The sequence below is a fragment of the Oryzias latipes genome, chromosome 15 (assembly GCF_002234675.1).
Source record: "Oryzias latipes chromosome 15, ASM223467v1".
NCBI lineage: Eukaryota > Metazoa > Chordata > Actinopteri > Beloniformes > Adrianichthyidae > Oryzias > Oryzias latipes.
Window position 1 is genome coordinate 18,482,754 of NC_019873.2, and position 20,549 is coordinate 18,503,302.

The 20,549-nt window shown below is 37.0% G+C and overlaps 1 protein-coding gene across 38 annotated transcripts in view; it reads right to left on the reverse strand.

Moving 5' to 3' along the window:
• Positions 1-20,549, reverse strand: part of LOC101165834 (ankyrin-3) — a 113,422-nt gene that overhangs the window by 53,964 nt on the left and 38,909 nt on the right. Inside the window, exon 1 of one of the 38 annotated variants that reach the window (XM_023963655.1) lies at positions 5,651-5,778. The exons of 35 other annotated variants lie outside the window; for them this stretch is intronic. In XM_023963655.1, coding sequence (XP_023819423.1) covers positions 5,651-5,707 — 57 coding nt within the window. In that variant the 5' untranslated portion in view covers positions 5,708-5,778. Of the gene's footprint in view, positions 1-5,104; positions 5,613-5,650; positions 5,779-20,549 lie in introns of those variants that run through there. 2 more of the 38 variants (XM_023963661.1, XM_023963670.1) reach the window with 2 other exon arrangements.

The following is a 20,549-nucleotide window of genomic DNA, read 5'->3' on the forward strand; positions in this document are numbered from 1 at the left end:
GTGCATGCACGACAGAGGAGACAGAGAAAGAGACTGAGCCAAAGATAAGAGTGGAAAGATGAACTGATGGAAAAAAAACAGAAATGAGGGAAGAAGTTGAAGTGTGTCTTGTCTGTTTTCATGTTAGCTCCTTTGACACTTGGTTTGATGCACAGTGACACACAGCTCACATTGCACATTCTTGCCTTGCATCTTGGCTGCAGCCTTGAACAGCCATGTGCATTTTGTGGAACTCAGCATTTCGGGTGCTGAGAGCAGTCGGAAGGGGAGCTTTGATGTGTTGCTTTACAAAAAGGGCTCAAAACCCAAATTCCCCAGACCTGCTAAATTTAGAAATGCGCCCAGAGACTCTTAGGATAAACTCAGCAGGACCAAACTGTGCAGTCGGTCATCCAACATTACTCTCCGCCTCCCTGCTCCTCATCCAGAGATAACTCTGACCCAATGCCTAAATGTGATTGAACGAGACCCCACAGCATCAGATTATTCCACATCTGTTTATAAAAGTGTAACAGGAAAATATTTGTCCATGTGAGCTCATGCAAGCATATGTAGACAAACAGATGAACAGTAAATGAAGCCGTGCTAACTGGAAGTCATTTCCTGATTACAAGAAACCATCAAAGTAAATATCTCTGCAGCCAATCAGCTCAAAACATGAAATGTCTTCTTCCTTCCAGATCCCCACCCTCAAGGGAATTTTTGATAACCCTGAAACACACATCTTTTGACCTGAGTTTCCTAAAAAATGTTTTGGTCCTAGTAAAAAAAAAAAAAAAAAAAGGCTGTCTGCTCAGCTGTTGGACTGGACAAGTTAAAAAAAAACAAAAAAAACATTGACTTTGAAACAGCTACACGTCCAAAATGCAAGTCTCCTGTTCTCCCAAAATATTTGAACAGAGTTAACACATGCAAGAGATCATCTTACAGCAGTAAAAAAATGCTGCAACATGAAGTAAAAGAATGAACAATATCAAGCTACAAACTCCTGCTGAGAATAAAGTAAGCAGGGTTTTTGCTTTATACTTCTTTCATGATTTTTACGCTAGATGGGATGAAAAAGAAAAAGAAGGATAATGGGGTTGGGATGAGGGGAAGAAAAGGGCAAATAAGGGGAGTTGGATAGACTGTTGAAATGACGAAAAAACAGGCTGCTATACCCCAACGTTAACATCAGGACAAAAACCCTACTGTTTTTTCCTTCTCTGCTTTTACTGACTGTCCTGCTTGACTCATTAAAAAGTTGTGCTTTAATGAACATCATTTTAAAGGCACTTTTAAAATGAAAATTAAGCAGAACCTTGGTTATGTTCTCGTATTGCTGTGGGTGCCTCATGCTTAATAGTTTTATGTGTGGGGTTTTTTCTTAATTGGTTTTGTGTAAAAGTTCTTTACAAATAAAGATAACTAGAGTGAAAATTGTGTAATATTTAGCTTTGAGTTGAAGTTAACAATGCAAAAGGTGCCCTCAATCAACACACAATAAATGGTTTGACAGCAGCAGGTGAAGTCTGGGTGTGAACTCTAAAACAATTTTCAAGAGTGCAAAACCAAGGGTTTCAAACGACGACGACTAATGGTCTAAAAAATGTACTAATCTTCCATTATTATCCTTTTAAATCTGGAATCATTAACCAATTCCCTTTTCTGCAAATGTTTCCACCCTCAAACTTTGGGCTTTAAAATGAACCAGGGTATGATAAACAAAATATATTTCTAAATGAACACACGCTTTTTTTGTCCCTGTGTTTGTGCGCACAAATTGTGAGCATGTGAGAGGCTACCATAAACCCAAACAGCTGTCTCGTTTCTTACATAACAGGCACCCATGTTGTGGTGATCCAGACTGTGAACAGCATGTAAGCAACTCTTAATGTTTTGTTGTTTGTCATGAAGTCTGCAAATGATCTAAAACCTCTAACCCAGCAGATCTTTATCTCTTATAGGTCATGGTGTTTTTTTTTTTAATTATATGAAAATGCTGTTTATGAGCCATTAGGACTTGCATGGTTTTGTTGTGTTATAATAGCATAGTGTGTTAGAAAATAACCTTCTCTTCAGCATTTTTACCAATTATTTCCATGTGAATTTTTTTTCTCCAAAACATTGGAAGTAAGAAGAAATTGTTTTTTTTTTCTTTAAGTAACTGTGCATCCAAAGTGTTTAAAATGGTTCTAGACATGTATCCTCTACCAAAACTGGTTGGCCTCATTCTCATCCACATTAATGCTCTCGGCAGATTATCCATTAATTAATGCAGAGTTTTCCTGGGGCCCATGCATCAGATCTTTTCTTTTTCTGATCCAATGTTCATCCAACCTTAAAAAGACAGCAGTCTTTGTAAATCAAATATTACACAAGGTTTGCACGTGAAGTAGCAGACGTTCACAGCAAATGAGGCCATTAAAGATACGATTAGGCCTGAAGGAAAGTATTAATCTACAGTTAAAGAGAAGGGAGAGGAGTAGAAAAGTCTGGCTCTGTGAGAACTACGAAAATGGAAAAATCACACAGTCATTGTAGATTAGAAGGTTAAAAAAGCTAATATTTTATATTTTTTATAGTGATCAACAAATAATAACCATTAGTAAAAAATAAATGGAGTAGTCATTTTGACATTTGGTGAATTGAAATATATTTTTATTAGGTCATACTCTTTCCCACTTGAAAGAAAAAAGGCATTTTCTGCCACTTAAAAGAAGAATTAAAAACAGCAGTTTAACTAATGGTAGACTTTTACTACTGGCATAGGGAAGGATGTATGCCCTTAAAAAACATGACCTATTCATGTTTAATGCAGCTATGAACATTTATTTTTTATCCCAAATACCTAATTTTAAAAAAACATCGTATTTTTATTCGGAAGTTTCTTTGTCAATTACCACTGGAAGATGTTAAGTATGAAGTATAAATACTATTTTTTTTCCAAGTTTAAAGTACATGCACAAATTATCTGACACAGTTCAAACAGAATCTGAGCAGACTCGTTTTACATTTTTCAATAAAAATGTTATGTTTTGAAACTAAAAAAAGGTTGATTTTAGCAGAATTTTTTTGTGTGGCATTTCCTCTTATCATGTCTGTCCAAGCAGTACCCAACCTTTGCCCATCAGTGATAGGCTCCAGCAACCCAAAGATCTAAATCGTGAATGGTTTGGAAAATGGATGAATGCAGAGATTTGTCTAAACAATCAAAGAAAAGCCATTTGGTTTAAACTGCTAAGATACTATGACAGTTTAGTAATTGTACACACACTTGTGATACAACAAAATCCACTGTTTTACTCTTAACAGGATGTATCATTGCGTACACTCTAAATACAGGCAAACATAGATGTGTGTTGATGTCATTGCTGCAGGCTCCATGGGATCTGATGGAGCTTAAAAAAGGAGAGCCAGACCAGCAAGAGATGTATTGTTTCACTTTATCCCTGTCTCTCCTGACAGTACAAAACTCATGCAGCCCCATGGCCATGATAGTACAAAGCCGGGGGCGTAGAGCAGCAGGACAAATATTGCCAGGAAACTTCACTACAGCACTCACTGTATCATGTCTCATCAGTACGGATGTTCACTAATGCCTGTGTCAAAACAATATTATAGAACACTTCTCTATTTGCTTCTTCTGAAGTTAACCTATTATAAAACTGGGAAGAATTGACACCAATTTACCACACAATTTATTGACAACGCCATTTCGTTCATTCTATTTCATAACCATCCTGTGATTTTAACTGCTAAAGCAAACATTTGTTATGATGAACAAAGCAAGACATGCTCACAGGCTTTATATCTGTCAATGTTGAATTCTATGACTTATACAATTTCTTATACAATTACTGGTATGAACTGAGATGACTATTGTTGTATTGGGCTATATAAATAAAATTGTATTGAATTGGACATAAACCAAACCTTGAGCATGGTTAAGATGAGATGTAGGTCAATGTGTCATGTTGTCACAAAAAGACAGCAAAGTGTAAATAGGCGAATTAATTGACAGAAGTTTGGGATAACTGTATGCTGGATGTTTTCTTTTTTTAAAAGTCCCACTCTGAAAAGCATTCTAAGTGGTCTTTTAATCATAATTATGCCATTTTTAGTAAAAATGGAAAATAAAACAACTGTCATTTTCTAGGACAGTCTCTGCAGAGCGGCAGTAGTTCATTAGAAATTGAACTCTGTTGTGTGTGTGTGGCCCTCATTTCCCATCATTCTTTTGTTCACACTCTCTTCTACTAGCTTATAGCCCCTCATGGCAAGCAAGATTGAAGTTATCCAATGTTTTAAGCCAGATGCCAGCTCAGACGAGAAAAACAAAGACGTAAATGGATCTAATCCTCTACAAGTGGATGCATCAGAATGGAGTGTGTGGCCTGTCGATTGTATTTTGTACACAACTCCTACAAGCTTCTTTAAACTATGTTTTTTTTGTCTGCTCCTGATTCACAACAATTTGAATAAATACTTAGAAATGCAATTTCAAGCTTTGTTACAAAAATGCCACAAGATAATGTTAAATTCACCAAAAACACAACTTGCATTGTAGTTGGTCTTTGAAAAAAAAGGCATGATTTTGTTCTTGCCCAAAACTTTTTAAAGAAAACATAAAAAAATTACAACATTTTAATGTATCATTCTTTTCTTTTCTTTTCTTTTTTTACTTTTCTGTAATATATCAGTAAACCACAACTCCACATCTTTCTGAAGAAATGTTAATACTTACATAATACATGTACTAAGAAACATACTGTTTTGGAAAGTCAAATTGACATGTTTGTTTAAGAGAAAAACAGACAACAAGATCTCTGTCTAAAAAATGTATTTTTTTAAGTATTCAGCAAAGAAAGAACAAAGCAAAACATGCACATATCTCCAACAAGACTATTGTAAATATAGATGATACACTGCCATATATACATATGTTTAAAGCACTGTTCCCCGAAATGCATCTATCACAGTTACAGTACATGCCCCACAGCATTCACAAATCTGCTAACCTCTCTCACCTACGCTTTCGAAGATGAAAGTAAATAAACAAATAATGACCATATGACACCTGGATTAAACTATAAGAAAGAATCCAAATAGTATCCCTACTCACTTGAGTCAGAAAGACAGCACCTTCTTCCACAGCCATGCTCAGTTCTGTTCCTGAACAATGAAGAGGGGGAAACCTGAGCTCAGAGCAGCCAGGCAGTCATGCAGCCAAACAGCCAACCACTCATCTCTTCATCAGTTCCCATCTCAGCCTCCTTAGCATCCGTCCCAATCGAAGGAAAGTGCAAGGAACCATTGAATTAGGCAACAGAAAGCCAGCCAAGAAATGCAAAGTGGAGAATAGTGGATACTGCCGTTCTGTCCTCTGTGTGATCGATGTGCTGAACATTAAAGGTGGTGGAAGGGTACAGAGGTAAAAGAAGAATGGATGTAAAAAAAAAAAGGTTGTAGAGGGTAAACAAAGCCCATAATATAGTCTTTCACGCTACAGAAAGGACACGCGCCAAATCCCCCTCTGCTGCTTCTCTCCCCATCCTTTCACTGTATCTTTTTTTATGCGTAAACAAGGGTAAATCCCAGCCGCCTCACAGAAGCTGGCCTCTGCCCCAGAAAGCACCTTCAAACGGGGAGGGCAAGAGTCCTGACTTACCATTATAGATGAGGATTCTCCCTCCCTCTCCTCTTTCCTTTTCTTCCTCACCTTCATTTAGTCTGGAGGTAGGGGGGCGTCACTGTAAGTTTGATATCCGATGTTGCATGCCAAAACGGAAAGGGCAGCTGAAACAAATACTTTCACTGAAATGCCCCCCCCCCCTCGCCCCCCTTCCACCTCAGTTATCCCACCCACTCTCCGCCATACCCTCCCATTTTACAGCCTCCTAACACCCTCCCTCCAGTAAAGACTGATATGCTATGTTCCCTCTACCTGGTAGTGTACAATCACAACTCATCAGGGCTCAACAACAAAAGCACTAGACACTATTTGGAGCAAATGTCCCCCCCCAACTGTCAGTGGGACAGGATTAGGAGTTATAATAGGGACACCCTCCACCTCTAACCCCCAGCAGCCCATCAGCTAGCTGAGCAGAAGCTGCGCTTTGGGAGACCACCCCCTATTGTTTTTCTTTACAAATCCTGCTAAAAGCTAAGCCCTGGCGCAGTAAGATAGAATCCAGACATGTTTACTGCCCTACTGGAAAATGTGCTTAAAGCTAGATCTCTATCTTTGCACTCTGTTGGAGGAAGACAGCAGAGGCTGAGCTTAACGCGCGACACAAGAAGCGTGTCTAAGTTAGTCGGCTCACCTGTGGGCATCTAACTTTTTCTCGCATGTATGAAAATGACCACCCACAGAGGCTCATTGTTCCACAAGCTTTTGTTCACATGGTGAGGAAGATACACTAAAGGGTTGTTGCCATGACGACACACACTGTACAAACAGTGGAGCTTGAGGGATTCCACATTCCTTCTTTTTTTGTACATGAATGTCATCAAGTTTTCGTCCAAGAAAGCTCATAGTTGACAAAATTTCAACAAATTTTATATAGTCTTTAAATACTGGGGAAAATAATTTGAAATATGTGTAAATGTGACAAAAAATGTTTTTGAAAAAAAACAAATGAGGTTGTGGGTTATACAAAGACCACTGGGAATTTTAGGGGTAAAAAAACATGGTAACATGGGAATAGTTTTTTATAAAGCCATCATTGTTAGTCAATAAGCAAATGAAATGTTTGCCCCTTTTATTCCACAAAAGTCCTCTGGATTTTGTGTGCATTTGTATACGGTACTGGTTCTCTAACACACTCAATATCACCAATTGCAGAATTGGGCGATATTTTGTATTGTTTTTTTTTGTTTCAGTTTAAAGAAGACAGATTGAATTCATATCCAAATAATGTTTTGCTTTTAAAATCCCCCTAAATCCCAGTGGTTTTATGTATTTTTGATTTATTTATCCCATCTGTAGTTCTAAAATTTGCATCATTGATGTTCATGTTTTATTTTTAAATGACACATCAAAAGCTTTACAATTTATTGATTCAAATCTTTTAATAAAGTAAAAAAAACAACAACATTTTTTTGTAACAATCATAATTACCTGTGAATATACCAGGAAGTCTACTGCACAAGACAGGTACAAAAAAATCACTCTACAGCTTTTGTATCTTTTAAAATTGTGTTTTTTTTTATCATAATAAAGTAGATTCTTGTCAAAAGAAATAATGGGAACAATTTCCTGCATCACACTTTCATACACAACTATTGTTTTTGAAGGGAAATCCAGTCTGATCTGGCAGCACTGCAAGTCTCTAAAATATCACTTGAAATCCAGCACATTAGACAGTACTTTCCTAACTCCTATTTTTCTTGGGGTATCATTGGTATTTTCCAGTCCTATCAAACAAAGGACAGAGTGTGATGGAGATATCAGGGATCAGAGGAATTCAGATGACGTAAGAGGCTGTGAACAGCGTACGTGACGGCTGACAGAGGGAGTGACAGATGTTTTGGACCGGCAGGGGAAAGCCAGAAATGTGATTGGTAGATCACAGGATCCTTCAAACTAACACTGCAATTCTGAGTGGGGGAAAAAAGGCAGTGTTTCCATGGTTACAGCAGAGGTTATTACAGAGAAAGAGGGAGGCAGATATACTTATGAATAATTATTGCTTTGGCTCAATTTTTACTGCCTGTCAATAATCATACAGGGTAGATTTTAAATTATTGTTGTTAATTATAATAAATTCAGTGTAGTTGTGGACTAAAATGTAATTATTAAAAAAAAGTAAAATAGGTACAGATTTAAAAACTGTTCATATTTTAAAGTTTAATATGTTGTTTGATCTGAATCCACTTAACAAGATAGCATTGATTTGTATTAATGAATGTCTATCTACCAGAAGTTTTGTCACAGTTCTTCAAAACAAAAGCCTCCAGCACCATGCCCCTAAAAGCACAAAATTAAATAAATAACATCAACATGTTCAAAGAAACTGAAATGGTTTCAGGCTAAAATAAATGTCTGCCTTGCATTTTTCCTTTTTTTTCTGGTTCCACATGCTGTGCTGTCTCAGGAGAGCAGGGAGCTATCACATCACCCTCCTTCTATGGAGTAAACAGTGTGTTTGGATAAAGCACACCACGCTTACAGCAGACAAACGTAGCCTTAGCTGCTTCTGCTGCATGGAGCAGACTCAAGGGCACAGCTCCTCTATGTCCCCTGGGACATAAAACCAGAGGGGAAAGGGAGGGGAGATGGAGGGGAAGTGAGCTGAAAGGGGTTGGAGGAAGAATAAAAATGAGATGAAGAGCAGGTGAAAAGAACAGGTGAGTTGTTCAACCTCTGACTGCATTTCCATTCAAGCTTTTTAGCAACATCATGAGAGTAGCAAACATATTCTGTTACATTTCATATTCTTCTACACAGTCTATCATTTGTCTTTGCTTAAAAGCTGTTTTCAGCAGGCTGTTGGACCTACACTTTCATATGAAATGGTCCCATCTGATATGTGGGGCTGATCATTGCTGACACGGCAGCAGGGAAAACCTGAATGTCGCATTAGATTTCATCGAACTGACCTGTCAGCTGTACAGGTGAAATCTACACACTTATGCACCAGGTTAGATCAATATCTGTCTCACCGAAATGTCACCCTAAAACAAGACCCAGCAGACCAAAGGTCAAGCACCATAAAACACACAAAGGAGGAGGAGTAGGAGGAGGGAAGAATGTAACAAGAGTGAAGACAGATTTGAGATTTGATAGCAAAATGACACAAAACACGGAATCAGCAACAATAAGAGAGAATACGATAAGCAAGACTGAAGCAAGATAATAGGAAAACAGTTTTGACAAGTAAAGATAGTCAAGAGGCATCTGACTTTCAATAAATCTGCCACAAAGTGTAAAGTCAGAATAAATCAAACTCCTCCTCCTTTTCCATCTGTAGCATCTGTTTGACCCCAAAGCCTCCGATCAACAGTCAAACACTGGACTCTGGTGGACAATCTCCTGCATAACAACAGCACATCCCTCCACAGCTGCTCCACATATATCTTTTTCTTTATTACATGAGGAAAAGTTATGGGAATATCACACTGACGCATGAGACCAACTTGTTCCTCGTTTAGACAGTCAGTAATCTTGTTCTTTTGACATTTGTGCCCTGACATTTTTAGGACATGAGCCATCTGGGATTTGTTGTCAGGGAAAGGAATAAAAGTATAAAGAAAAAAAATTAGATAAATTAATCACCTTTGAATGTTGCAATCCTTTAGGGTTTACAATTTGCAAATAAAACCAAAATAACAAACGAAAATACATATTTAAATGAACAAAAATGAAAGACGATAGGTTGTTACTATTAGTAAATCTCAGATGATCTCTGCAATTGAAATACTTTCAAAATTCTTCATAAATTGCTAAAATATATTTTTAATTAATTCATTCATATTTTTTAATTTTTTGTTCTTCCTTACTTGTAGGTTGGTTTCAGAACTTTATGGAACCCTGGAAACAAGTATGCAGTCTTTTAAGGTTTTAGACATAGATACAAACAGAACAGAGGGGATAAAAAACGGTTTCAAAGCTGCTTCAGACAGCTTGCCTGCTGATTGATGGCAGGGTATTTTAGTCTAACATTTCAGGAAGTAACCAATACCAAAGAGGGCAGTGCAGATACACTAAATACCAAATAATAGTTATTTTTAGTTATAAAACTGATCAATAATCTTCTAGGTCAGTATTTCTGCAGCTTCAAAAAGAAAAGAAACCCCTGTCAGTGACAAATAGAATGCTTTCTGATTTTTTTTACATTTGTAGCCTCCACAATAACATCAGGCTTATAAAGCTATCTGTAAAACAGGAGGCACAGAGACTGCCTTGGCCTGTCAAGCAGATATGAATGGAAGGAAGAATGGAGAAACTGTTTTTGCCTCATCTTTGGCAGGGAGAAAGCACCAGATGAGTGCAGACCACGAGCCATCTGTCCCTTCTGAGCCCCCCTCAGTGTCCACATTTCATACACACTGACACACGCAGGCAGACGCAGCCATGATCTCCACACCGAAACAAAAATGAAACATGAATAAAATTCCAAATATAGACGATCAGAGGTCAAACTGATCAAATATTTTAAAAAAGTTAGGAGAAAAGGAAGTCGTGAAAGGGGGATTTATGTGAGGATCATCCTTCATCCCAAAATACACCTGCTGTTCTGTATTGTTACTATTAAGGCTTCCTTAAAAAACACAACAGCGGCAGCATGACACTGGAGTAATGCAGTAATGCGGTTTCAGCTCCCAGCACTTCTGCTCATCAGACAGCCACTGTGGGGGGATTGAACCATCAGCCACTAAGGGCAGCATAAAGTGTTGGAAGGTTGAATGGGGTGATTCAAATCTTTGATGGTAATGTTTTGTTATTAAAAAAAATCACCTTTAATGTTCATATTAAAAGTAGAGACTTGTGTTTATTTGCAGATTAAAACTAAGTCAGAAACATCTAATTTGACCCGATTCTCTCAATTCTTTTACTCTTTTTTTTAAATCTCAACCGGAACATGCTGTCAAATACATATGTTACCTAGTTTTGTGCAAAAACACATACAATTTAGAAACAATGTAAAATTACATTTATGGGAAATAAAGGTTTTGATTCCTAAAGATTGGACACAGGGGTGACTAAAAGCATTGAGGGCACTAGAAGAGGTTACCCCCCACTTTATCCACGGTAATGAATAAAAAGCCTGCATGTTGGGTGATACAGACTTACATGGAAGACAAAGTTGCTCAGATGGAGCCCAGTTGACTGTTTTTATTAGCAGGTTTTGTAAGGATGAACTACTGTGTGAGCCAAAATTAATTTTGTGCCAAAAATTAGAAAAGAATGAAATGCTCATTCTCTACTTAAAGTCACATTAACGGATCTTCAGTAACAACTATTTATAGGACTCATGAATACAATCATCTAAAAAGCTACAAAAAGGAAAAATACAATTTTATCTACTTTAATCAAATTAGTTTTGTTGTTCTGCTTTACCAAATCAACCTTAGTATGCCCCAAAAATACATACAGATTGTTTGCAATATGTTGTCCAGCTTATAAAGTCATAATAAAGGCAATTCCAGAAACCAGGGGCTAAAGAGGTCAGCTAGGTCAAGCGTGGCCTGAAGAAAGACCTGAGTATATTTAGTGAGAGTGCTGTGGAATGACCAGTCTGTCTGTCTGCTTACAGCAATTCATTTAGATTAATCGCACCACCAGATGTCAGTGCACACAAAAACACTTCTGGTTACTGCAGTAGTAGCAAAATGACCCTGAAAATCACATCATGTAATGTTTTTTTTTTTTTTTTTTTTTAAATAAAGAAATGAGTTCATTTAACATGCATGCCATTTGCTATATAAGATGTTACGAAACCTGTTTATAAATGTTCTGTGTTTGGCTTATGACACAAGCAATAGAAATGAATGGAGAAGGCAGTGTATTGATCTCTATTGATTTTCATGATCATTTCCTCCTAACAGATTTTTTACATGCCGTTCATGATTTATGTCAAAGAGTTATAATCAACGTAGAAAGTGTTCTATCTGCAATTTTACATCTTTAAAAATTATATGAAAAAAATGCAGAAAGTGTTGTTGGCTAGTTGAAATTATTCAAATAAATAATAGTATTAAAGAAATTAAGAAAAAAAACCTTAATGGTGTTACATTATGTTTGTAACTGTGGTCAAAAGCATCCATGAAATTTATTTTGGTGGGGCTGAACTTCAATAACAAATGGGAAAATCTTGTTTGTGCCACATAGATTTTTCGGGGGAATAATAATTTCAATCACTTTATTAGAGAATTTTTATTTCTGGGTCATTTCAAGTTTCTAGTTTTGTCACTCTAGAAACCGATACAAACTAGATTAAAAAAAAAAGACCTTTGATCACAAGCATCAATGGACCAGGAGATTGGACCTGTGCAATAAGACATTAAGTGTGCATTAACTCTACTAACAAACATAGCAATCCACCTCAAACAGATCTCTTGAAAATGAGCAGGGTTCACAAAGTAAGAGTAGTTTTACCTGAAGTTTTGCTGCACTGTCTAGATTTTCCATAACACCCATCAAGAGACACAATACATCACCCAATACAGCTTGTTTCAAAAAGCAGGAGAAGCAAGAGGATCAAAAAGACTGTCACAACTTAAAAATATTTTTTGTCTACATAATAATTAAACACTCACATTACTAAGAATTCTTTAAACCCCGTTCTAACATACAGACTTCAAGTGTTCAGTTTTGGATCTCCCACTGATAAAAAATGTCCATTAATAATAAACAAGAAAAATATTTGTTTTTCCGTTTTATGGGTTTGTGCTTTGGTTGCATATCACTGTGTACTTGTCAGGGCTGATTAAATACTGTAACTGGTAAATGGCAGCTGGCAGCAGGAATATGACCTGCTGTTCTGCCCAGTAAAGACATTTTCTATTGTGAGTGGCAGCACTTTTTACACTGCCTGTAGTCCTGGGGTGGGATTAATTCTGTTATTGACATCGTTTTTCACTTCAATATCCTCCTTTGTCATGGCAATATTATTGTTAGCTGACCTTTTGACCCTTGAACCATCCATCTGTTAATCCATTCAACCATCCATCCATCCGGTGTGGCAAGAGATGACCACTCATAAAGGTTTCCTCCATGAGACATGAATGTGTCCAGCAAACGTTTTGTGCAGAGCAATACAATTTGGTGTGCTAAGTGTTCCTAGAACACAGACACATACACACACACCTGATTTTTGCCTACTACAGTATATGTACATGTTTCAGCAAGTACAGTGCCAAGGTCGTAGCAGAGCAGACAATAATGACCTTTAATGAGGCATAACCTTGACTGATGGGAACAGTCAGTTAGGGTGGCTAGGAGCTACAGCACAACACAAACACAGACATTTACAGTACTTTAATCTGCTTTTCGACATTTCTCCATCAGATCTTTCGAACCTTGTTAAGCTTCCACATAGTATCATTTGATCATGTTTTTGTCTGACCCCATATTTTTTCTTTTGGACTGTTTTAGCATGAGTACCAATGAAGATATGTGAGTTATAAGGGGATATCCTGTTCCCAACACAAAGTAAAAATATAAAAAATATATGCTTATGTGCTGATTTCAGCTTGTGGCAAAAGTTATGTGAGTTATTACAGAAATTGCTATTTATTTGCAGTGTATGAAAAAAAGTAAAGGACTTAGACTGCAATAGAAATTACACACACAATAAAAATGTAGAAAGGGATTCAGTAAATAACTGACCTGCATTTTTTAGGGCAACAAAGACAAAAATGTGGTGTAACAAATGCCATCATAACTATTTGAGAAATATCTAAAAGATATAAAATCCTAACCTTGTTTGCATTCAATAATTGTATCCAACAGTCTCTTATTGTAACCCTCTAAAACAGAAAACAGTTTCAATATTACACTTTCATTCATTTTAAACGGGTGAACTATAAAAGCACAGGTCGTTAATGTAACAAAATCTAGATAACAAGGATGAAATGCTGACAATGTGATAAGTACAGTCACAGCCTTTTGTCCAGTTGTCCACTCTGTCGTTCCAGTTTTGTTTTAACACTTCATCTAACTGGCCCATTCAGCACCTTGTGGTTGTGTGTGTGCAGCCCTGTTCGGAGCGCCCGTTTGGCTGTCCGGAGGGAAGGTCTCAGAAAGTTAAAAGTGCATTGTGGGTGTCCAGATGGTTGACAAACAGCTGACAACTTCCCTGTCAGCAGCACACACAAATGGGTGACAGCCACCTCATCAGCAGAAACACCAGCAACAACCTGATTCATTTTGCTGCATCTTGATGGATCACAACAAGTCGTTCGTCTGACAGAAAGCAAAGTGTGAGATAAGGCACAATTTGAAAAAACAAAGGAACTATTTATCTTTTACTACCTGTAATGTGTAAGTCTATAACATAGAAACATACCTAGTGCACCTAGTGGATTATTTAACCATCATTTTGAGAAGTATAAAGTTGTTCAACAGACAGTACATCCACAAGAATGAAAATAACTGTACTGAAAAAAAATAAAAACTTAAGGAATGATCATAAATGTATTTTCTAATTTTTAAACCACAAAAAACTTTTTTCTTGAAATACCTGTCCCAATAATCTATGAAAAATATTGGTACTTAATAATTACAAATGATCATATAATCATTATATTTCCCTCACTCCTTAAACTCCACAGTTCTCATCAATAAAAAATATAAGTAAACACTAAAAGTTTTTCATGTTTTTTTTATTTGGTGTAAAGTTGACATTTTTAGGATAGTAGTCAACTGGAAAATTATCCATTTTAAACTCAGTGATCATTTGAGGAAGTGCAACATTAGGTATTTACAGTATTTATATGTGGGGGCATGGCAGAGACACAAGCAGGAAACAAAAGTGATGAAACCATTTTAAGATTTAAATTTAAGTTCAGATGAGCCAAATTTATATGTAGTGTTTGATATTACATAAAATATGCATTAAGTTCTTTACTTTAAATGTGGCATTGGGAATCCAATTTAAAAAGAAATCTGCATTTGAAGTGATACACTTTTGTCTTAGCACAAAACATCTGGTTGATCCTATTTGGTGATGCACCAATGAGTTCAAAATCATTTTAAAGACTAAAAACAATATGCTACACATATTTTCATATCTGCATGTATGTAGCACACCATCAAATAGGTGGCTATAAGCTGTTGTTGCATGGTTCTATTTTCAACAGGCCTTTGTGAATGCGTAAAATCACACAACAAATATTATCAGGAGGGAAGGGAAAGGGGATTTTGGATGCTTCAGATAATGTGTTTGCAATCCAGTCACATAAAGTAGAAGAAAACACAAGGAAATAGCGAGAAATGGCCATGACTCAGTTGTGTTTAAAAAAAGCCGCCTCATGTGTTACAGTGTGAGGTGAAAGCAGAAAAGGAGAGCATTACATTTCACCACAGTCATCAGTGTATTTCTTTCTTTTATTTTCATCAGCTGATGAATATACTGACAGGTTTGTAATAAAAAAAAGTAGAGATTGTGAAAGGTTGTCAAAGTCTAAATTTAAAAAAAGGTGCTATATTCTGCCTCTGCATCTCACTTCTCAGGTTACTCTGAAGGAACCACAAGGTGATGATATGAGGGAAGGACATCAAAAAGAAAAGAAATAAAATGTAAAATAAAATCTACAGACTGAGTGTAATTGGGGACATCAAGACAGAAGGCAAAATAAAATAAAAAAGCATAGTAAATGATTTTTGTAGGTCTACATTTTCTCTTTTTCCCCTGGATTTTATGTGGAAAAAAGCAGATACATTTTTTTCAACCGTTTCCTGTCCTTTTCAAAGACCACATTCACTCACTACCAATAAGATGTAGTTCACATCTTAACTGATAAAACTGGCATCCCATAATGCACCATGAGGGTATAGATAACAAAGTCTAAACAAGTTTTCTTCAAAAAAAAAATCTGAAATGCGACCAAACATTCATCTGAGTGTGATGCTTTTCATAAAATCTGACACACAATCAGCTGACTAAATGAATACCAGCTCCACCTCGAAGCAACAATCAACCTTTTGCTTTAAGAGCCAGAATGGAGTCAGATCTTTCTACATTCTGCATACTTAACTCTAAGATCCACTCCACTGGAAATCATGTTTTGGGTGTGTTTCCACATGTTCTTGTGGCATTTTTCTGATGATAGAGAATATAAAAAAAGAAATTTAAGAGTATATTTGCATTTCTGAGTATTTATTTATTTAAATCATTATGACTCAGGAGCAGACAAAAAAATGCGATTGGAAAAAGCTTGTAGCAGTGACAGAGGTGCTACAACCGGCATGCCATCAACTCCCTGCTTCACTCCATTCCGATGCATCCACTTAGAGACAAACAGATCAATGTGCATCTTTGTTTGCCTCATCTGAAATGGCATCTGGCTCAAAACTTTACAGCCCTATAGCTCCTATATTACTTGACGTTTTTGTTGCACCGGTGATGTTTGGGTTGTAAGAAGCTGGAAGCAAGTAGAAGAGCATGTAAACAGATGGATGATGGGAAAAGGCCATAATCATAACTAAAAGAGCACTGGGAACACTTTTATGATTGATCAAAAGATGATCGTAGTGAGACTTTAAAGAGGAAGACAGCAAAAAAAAATATTGTGGTGATATCCTATGTGATGGATCTCAGGCATGACCTACATGATATATTTCCATAAGGACCTCTTTTAGGGGAATTTGAATCTTTCCATATAGAGGCCGAAAGCACATTGAGCAATTGTGCATATGTAATAATATAGTGGTATTTTCAATATATGTCATGGTTGAACACATGTTAATGAGAGGAAAGGCATTCCACCAGGACCAGACTGCTTTCACAGTGCAAAGAGAACATGAAGAATTTTGTGTGCACAAAATAAGACGCATTTCTCAGCTTTAAGGTTGGAACACGTTCAGACAGATGCTTGATTCTCCAACGTAAGTTGAAAGTTCTGAATATTTTCACTCTAATCATAAAAACAATGCTTTTTTTTTGTTCTCAAGGGGCCTTGAAAGCACCCCCTACCGAGCTACCACCACCTCCTACACCCAGACACAGCCCCCTCCCTCTCGCCATCCTTTCCTCCACCTCCCCCACCACGCAGCACCTCTAACTGTGATGCAGTGTGATTGTATGATTACCATCGATCTGTCCAAACACAGCCCATTTCCTCCGCTCCGGAGCCTCAGAGCTCCAGCATGGGTGGCAGGGGGCCACAAGAGCCTCATGCCAGCATCCTTGCCCAAGAGCAGCGGCTGTTCAGTAGCCCGCAAAAACTGGTGTGATAAACGCAGCCCTGTTAAATTAATTTGAAACCGTAAAAGCAAAGAAGATGACCCAAGTGACAGCCACGCGATTTTGGGTATCCCTGCACCTCGTTGGTGGAGTGGCAGGTGGCTGAGTAGAGGATGCGGAGATGTGGCGGTGGTGGAGGAGGGGGCGTGCAAATGAAAGTAATTATCAAGCTTTACAGGCGTTAGTCCCCAGGGTCAACACTGTGTGTGTGTGTGTGTGTGTGAATGTGTGTGAGAAACAGGGCGAAAGCAAGACAGCGTGATTTTAACAGGGCAATCTTTATCTTTGATTGTATGAGGAGCACCTGCTGTGCATGTATAAATGCAGAAACGCACACACACATCTCAAAGCCATTTGGCACTTTCATGAGCCTGTTGAAAGATGTCCGGCATTGTGAGAGGATTAATGAGTGGGATGTTGTAGAAACGGGGGTATTGCACCCTCCCCCTCCCCCCACTGGCTGAAACAGAGAAATGGAGTTCACCTTTAAGAAAACCTTCAAAGAGATTGAAAAGCTCTATTAAAGATTGTGTTTTCCTGGGCAGAAATGTGCAAGTTTGAATCATAATTATCTATTTTATATAGTTTGGATGATTAAATGTTACTCCTTAAATTGATTCTAAGATTCGGTTGAACTGGAATGAACTGGATTCAGCTGGACAGACTTTGTTTGAATTCCAGAAACAATTTTTTAAAAATATATATTTTTTTTTAAGTGCAAGCTTTCCTTGTGTTTAATATCTAATGTAAGGGGTTGTATTTTTTCTGCAAATACAACGTTTTTACACATTTCCGCTCAGTTAATGTGCAAAAAATTGAAATTTTCAAAGCAGAAAACAGCTTTTCTCTCAACAGAAGCTCAGTGTGCATCTGGCTGCTTGTTGAACAGTCATGAGTGTGCGCTTGAAATTCTCAAACCGAGATTTCCTCAAATTAGTTTTTTTTGTTCGCGAGTTTAGAAAAAAGACACCAAATAATGTGACGTTAGTATACTAGATACAAAACCTTTAATAGTAATCTTAATCAAATGAAAATGTTTTTGTCTTTCCATATCACTTTTTTGCTCAGTACATTGCGCAAAATTAATGCAACATGCTCATATTTTGTAGAGTGGGATTGGGCAAATTGTTGTTATGTTTTGCATAAACCTGTGTTCTGTTCTACCTGAAGGGGCATCAAATCAGTGTGGAATAACAGTAGGAATGTACTTGTGACTAAAAAAGCTTGTTCACCTTCAAATGACATTTATTCTTTTGCCCATGCTCTCGTGCTTCTCTAACTTTCTAAAACTCTCCTTCCTTTCAATAACAGTCATCTGTTAGACCTTATCTGACTTCTCTACCTTCAGCATTTATTTCTCAGTGATTTTTTTTAAGAAGACACATGGGTTCAGTCATAGCATGAGCTTAAAGATGTTTGGGCACAAGATCTTTGCTTTGCAGAACAGGAAAAAGCCACTGCAATGAAAAGAGGTTTGTTTTTCATTTAGCAGGACAACACAATCCTGACATTCACTCTTCCCTTTGCAGACAAGAAATTTCACAACCACTTACACAGGACAACTGCTGCCTCCTCAGGAGCAGCAGCTCTGGGTAAAGACCCTGGAATTGGTGGATCAATAATTAGAACAATCCTTGTTTCATGCTCTCATTTCCCTTTAGGGGCAGAAGCTTAAGTAGAACAATACGCAGACAAAGAAGAGAGGACGCAGCGTGGCACGCTGAAGGATTCTCTTCACTTTTTTTCCATATTAAATACATTTATGTGAGTCGAGTTTTACAAATTGCCTTGAAATTACAACAAAAACAAAAAGAACATCTCCGTTTCCAAAGTGTTCTAGCTGTAACAATTTGAGAAATATAAAATAGAGCTTTCAATGTGATTACGTTCGAAATGAGAACCACTTTAATTGAAAAGTGAAAAGAAAAATTCCTAACTTCTTTAATTTGATCTACCTTGTAGAATCAATGTACCCATTGGGGATGCAACAATACACTTTCTTTACGATTTTGTTTAAACCTAAATAATTTGTTCAAGGTTTTGTTTCAATTAGATATATGATTTGCTTATTACTAAACAAAAATATTTATTAATATATATATATATATATATATACCGCATGTTCCCCCTTCTTATTACATATAAAACATAACAAATATTTATTTTTATTTGGCAATAAGCAAGTAACAATTAAGAAAAACCTTTAAGTTGGCTGTTAAGCCTGGTGTAATGTAAGAAAACAATGAATATTAAAACCTTCTTAAATTGACCACATTTGACACTGAAAACCTAAACCTAATGGTAATGTAATGATTCACTTTCCCCACGATTCAGTTTAATGATGTTACATACAGTTTAGTTTTAAAATCGACATTTGTGGCATCCCTAGTGCCACCAAACTCATTTGAACCCGTTTGACTGCAGGATCTGAGTAGCTAGGATGCTGTTTTGGGACAATATCTAAAGCTTCTGTGAATTTGTTTGATGCATCACTTTACTGAGCAGATATCCCTGTTTTCTGGGATCTTTTTTCTAAAAGCCAATGTATCAGAACTAAAGTGGGTAATTGTGCCTTTTGCTGTGAGTCTTTTATGAATTTGACCGTAAGCCACCAGATTTTAAAGTGCTATAGCTACAAATGCATAGAAACAGTGAATCTGTTTATTAAATTGCAGTTGGTGTCTCAACAGTCTACAATGGGCTTACGGTGAAGCTACATTTTAGAATCAAGCTGCTGTAACACATTTGATTTTAACGATGATTAGTTTTGTAACCTTCATTAGAAATGACAGCTTTGATCAGCATTTTCAAGCATGTCTGCAGACTTGAATGGTGAATTCGCTCTTACAACAAAACCTTGAGACTTTCATGGGTTAAAAAACAAATTACAGTGATATATTAGGTTCTTAACCAATTAGATCACAGGATGCATTCTTCACTTCTAAGCTTGACACAATGTATGTTGAATGATGAAATACAGACAAGAAATACTCCACACAACTATAGTAATAAGGAAAAGGCAATGCCAGCAATTGTGCAAAATGTTAAAGTAGTAAAATTGTTAACTTTGTGTTAAGGAAACAAGATTGAATGAGCTCAATAGTTCTTGCTCTCTAGCAGTGGCTTTTTTCCTCTCAATAGATGCTTTACACAGCAAAGTGATTCTCATTCTACCATATTTTTAAAATAAAATAGTTGCTAATATTAGCAATGGCTCCTTATACAACTGCATTTACAGTGGAGAGTGCACACAAAAAAGTTTTTAACCGCCTCACCATTCGTGAAACAAGAAACTTAAATGACAGCTTGGAAATAAAAGAAAAAATAAAAATAAAAGGGAAAATACTTCAAACAGGGATTGACATTATCCTCCTCAAATGTCCCTCTTAATACCTGAAGATCCCCCCCTCCCCAAATGTATTTGTCCTCTGAGACCAAGAAAGACTCCTGCCTATTCACTTCCGCCAAAGGCCTTCTTTGAACATTAAGCAGAGCTAAAATCCAATTTGAACACTGTCACTTTCTTTTCTGTATTCTTGGCATTCACTCCACAGCCTTTGCTTCAAATTTAACAGCAATCAAAGTCTGCCAATGAGAAAAAAATTACAGTAATATGTCATTAACAGTAGAGAGGGCCTTGAAGACGGAGATTTTTTA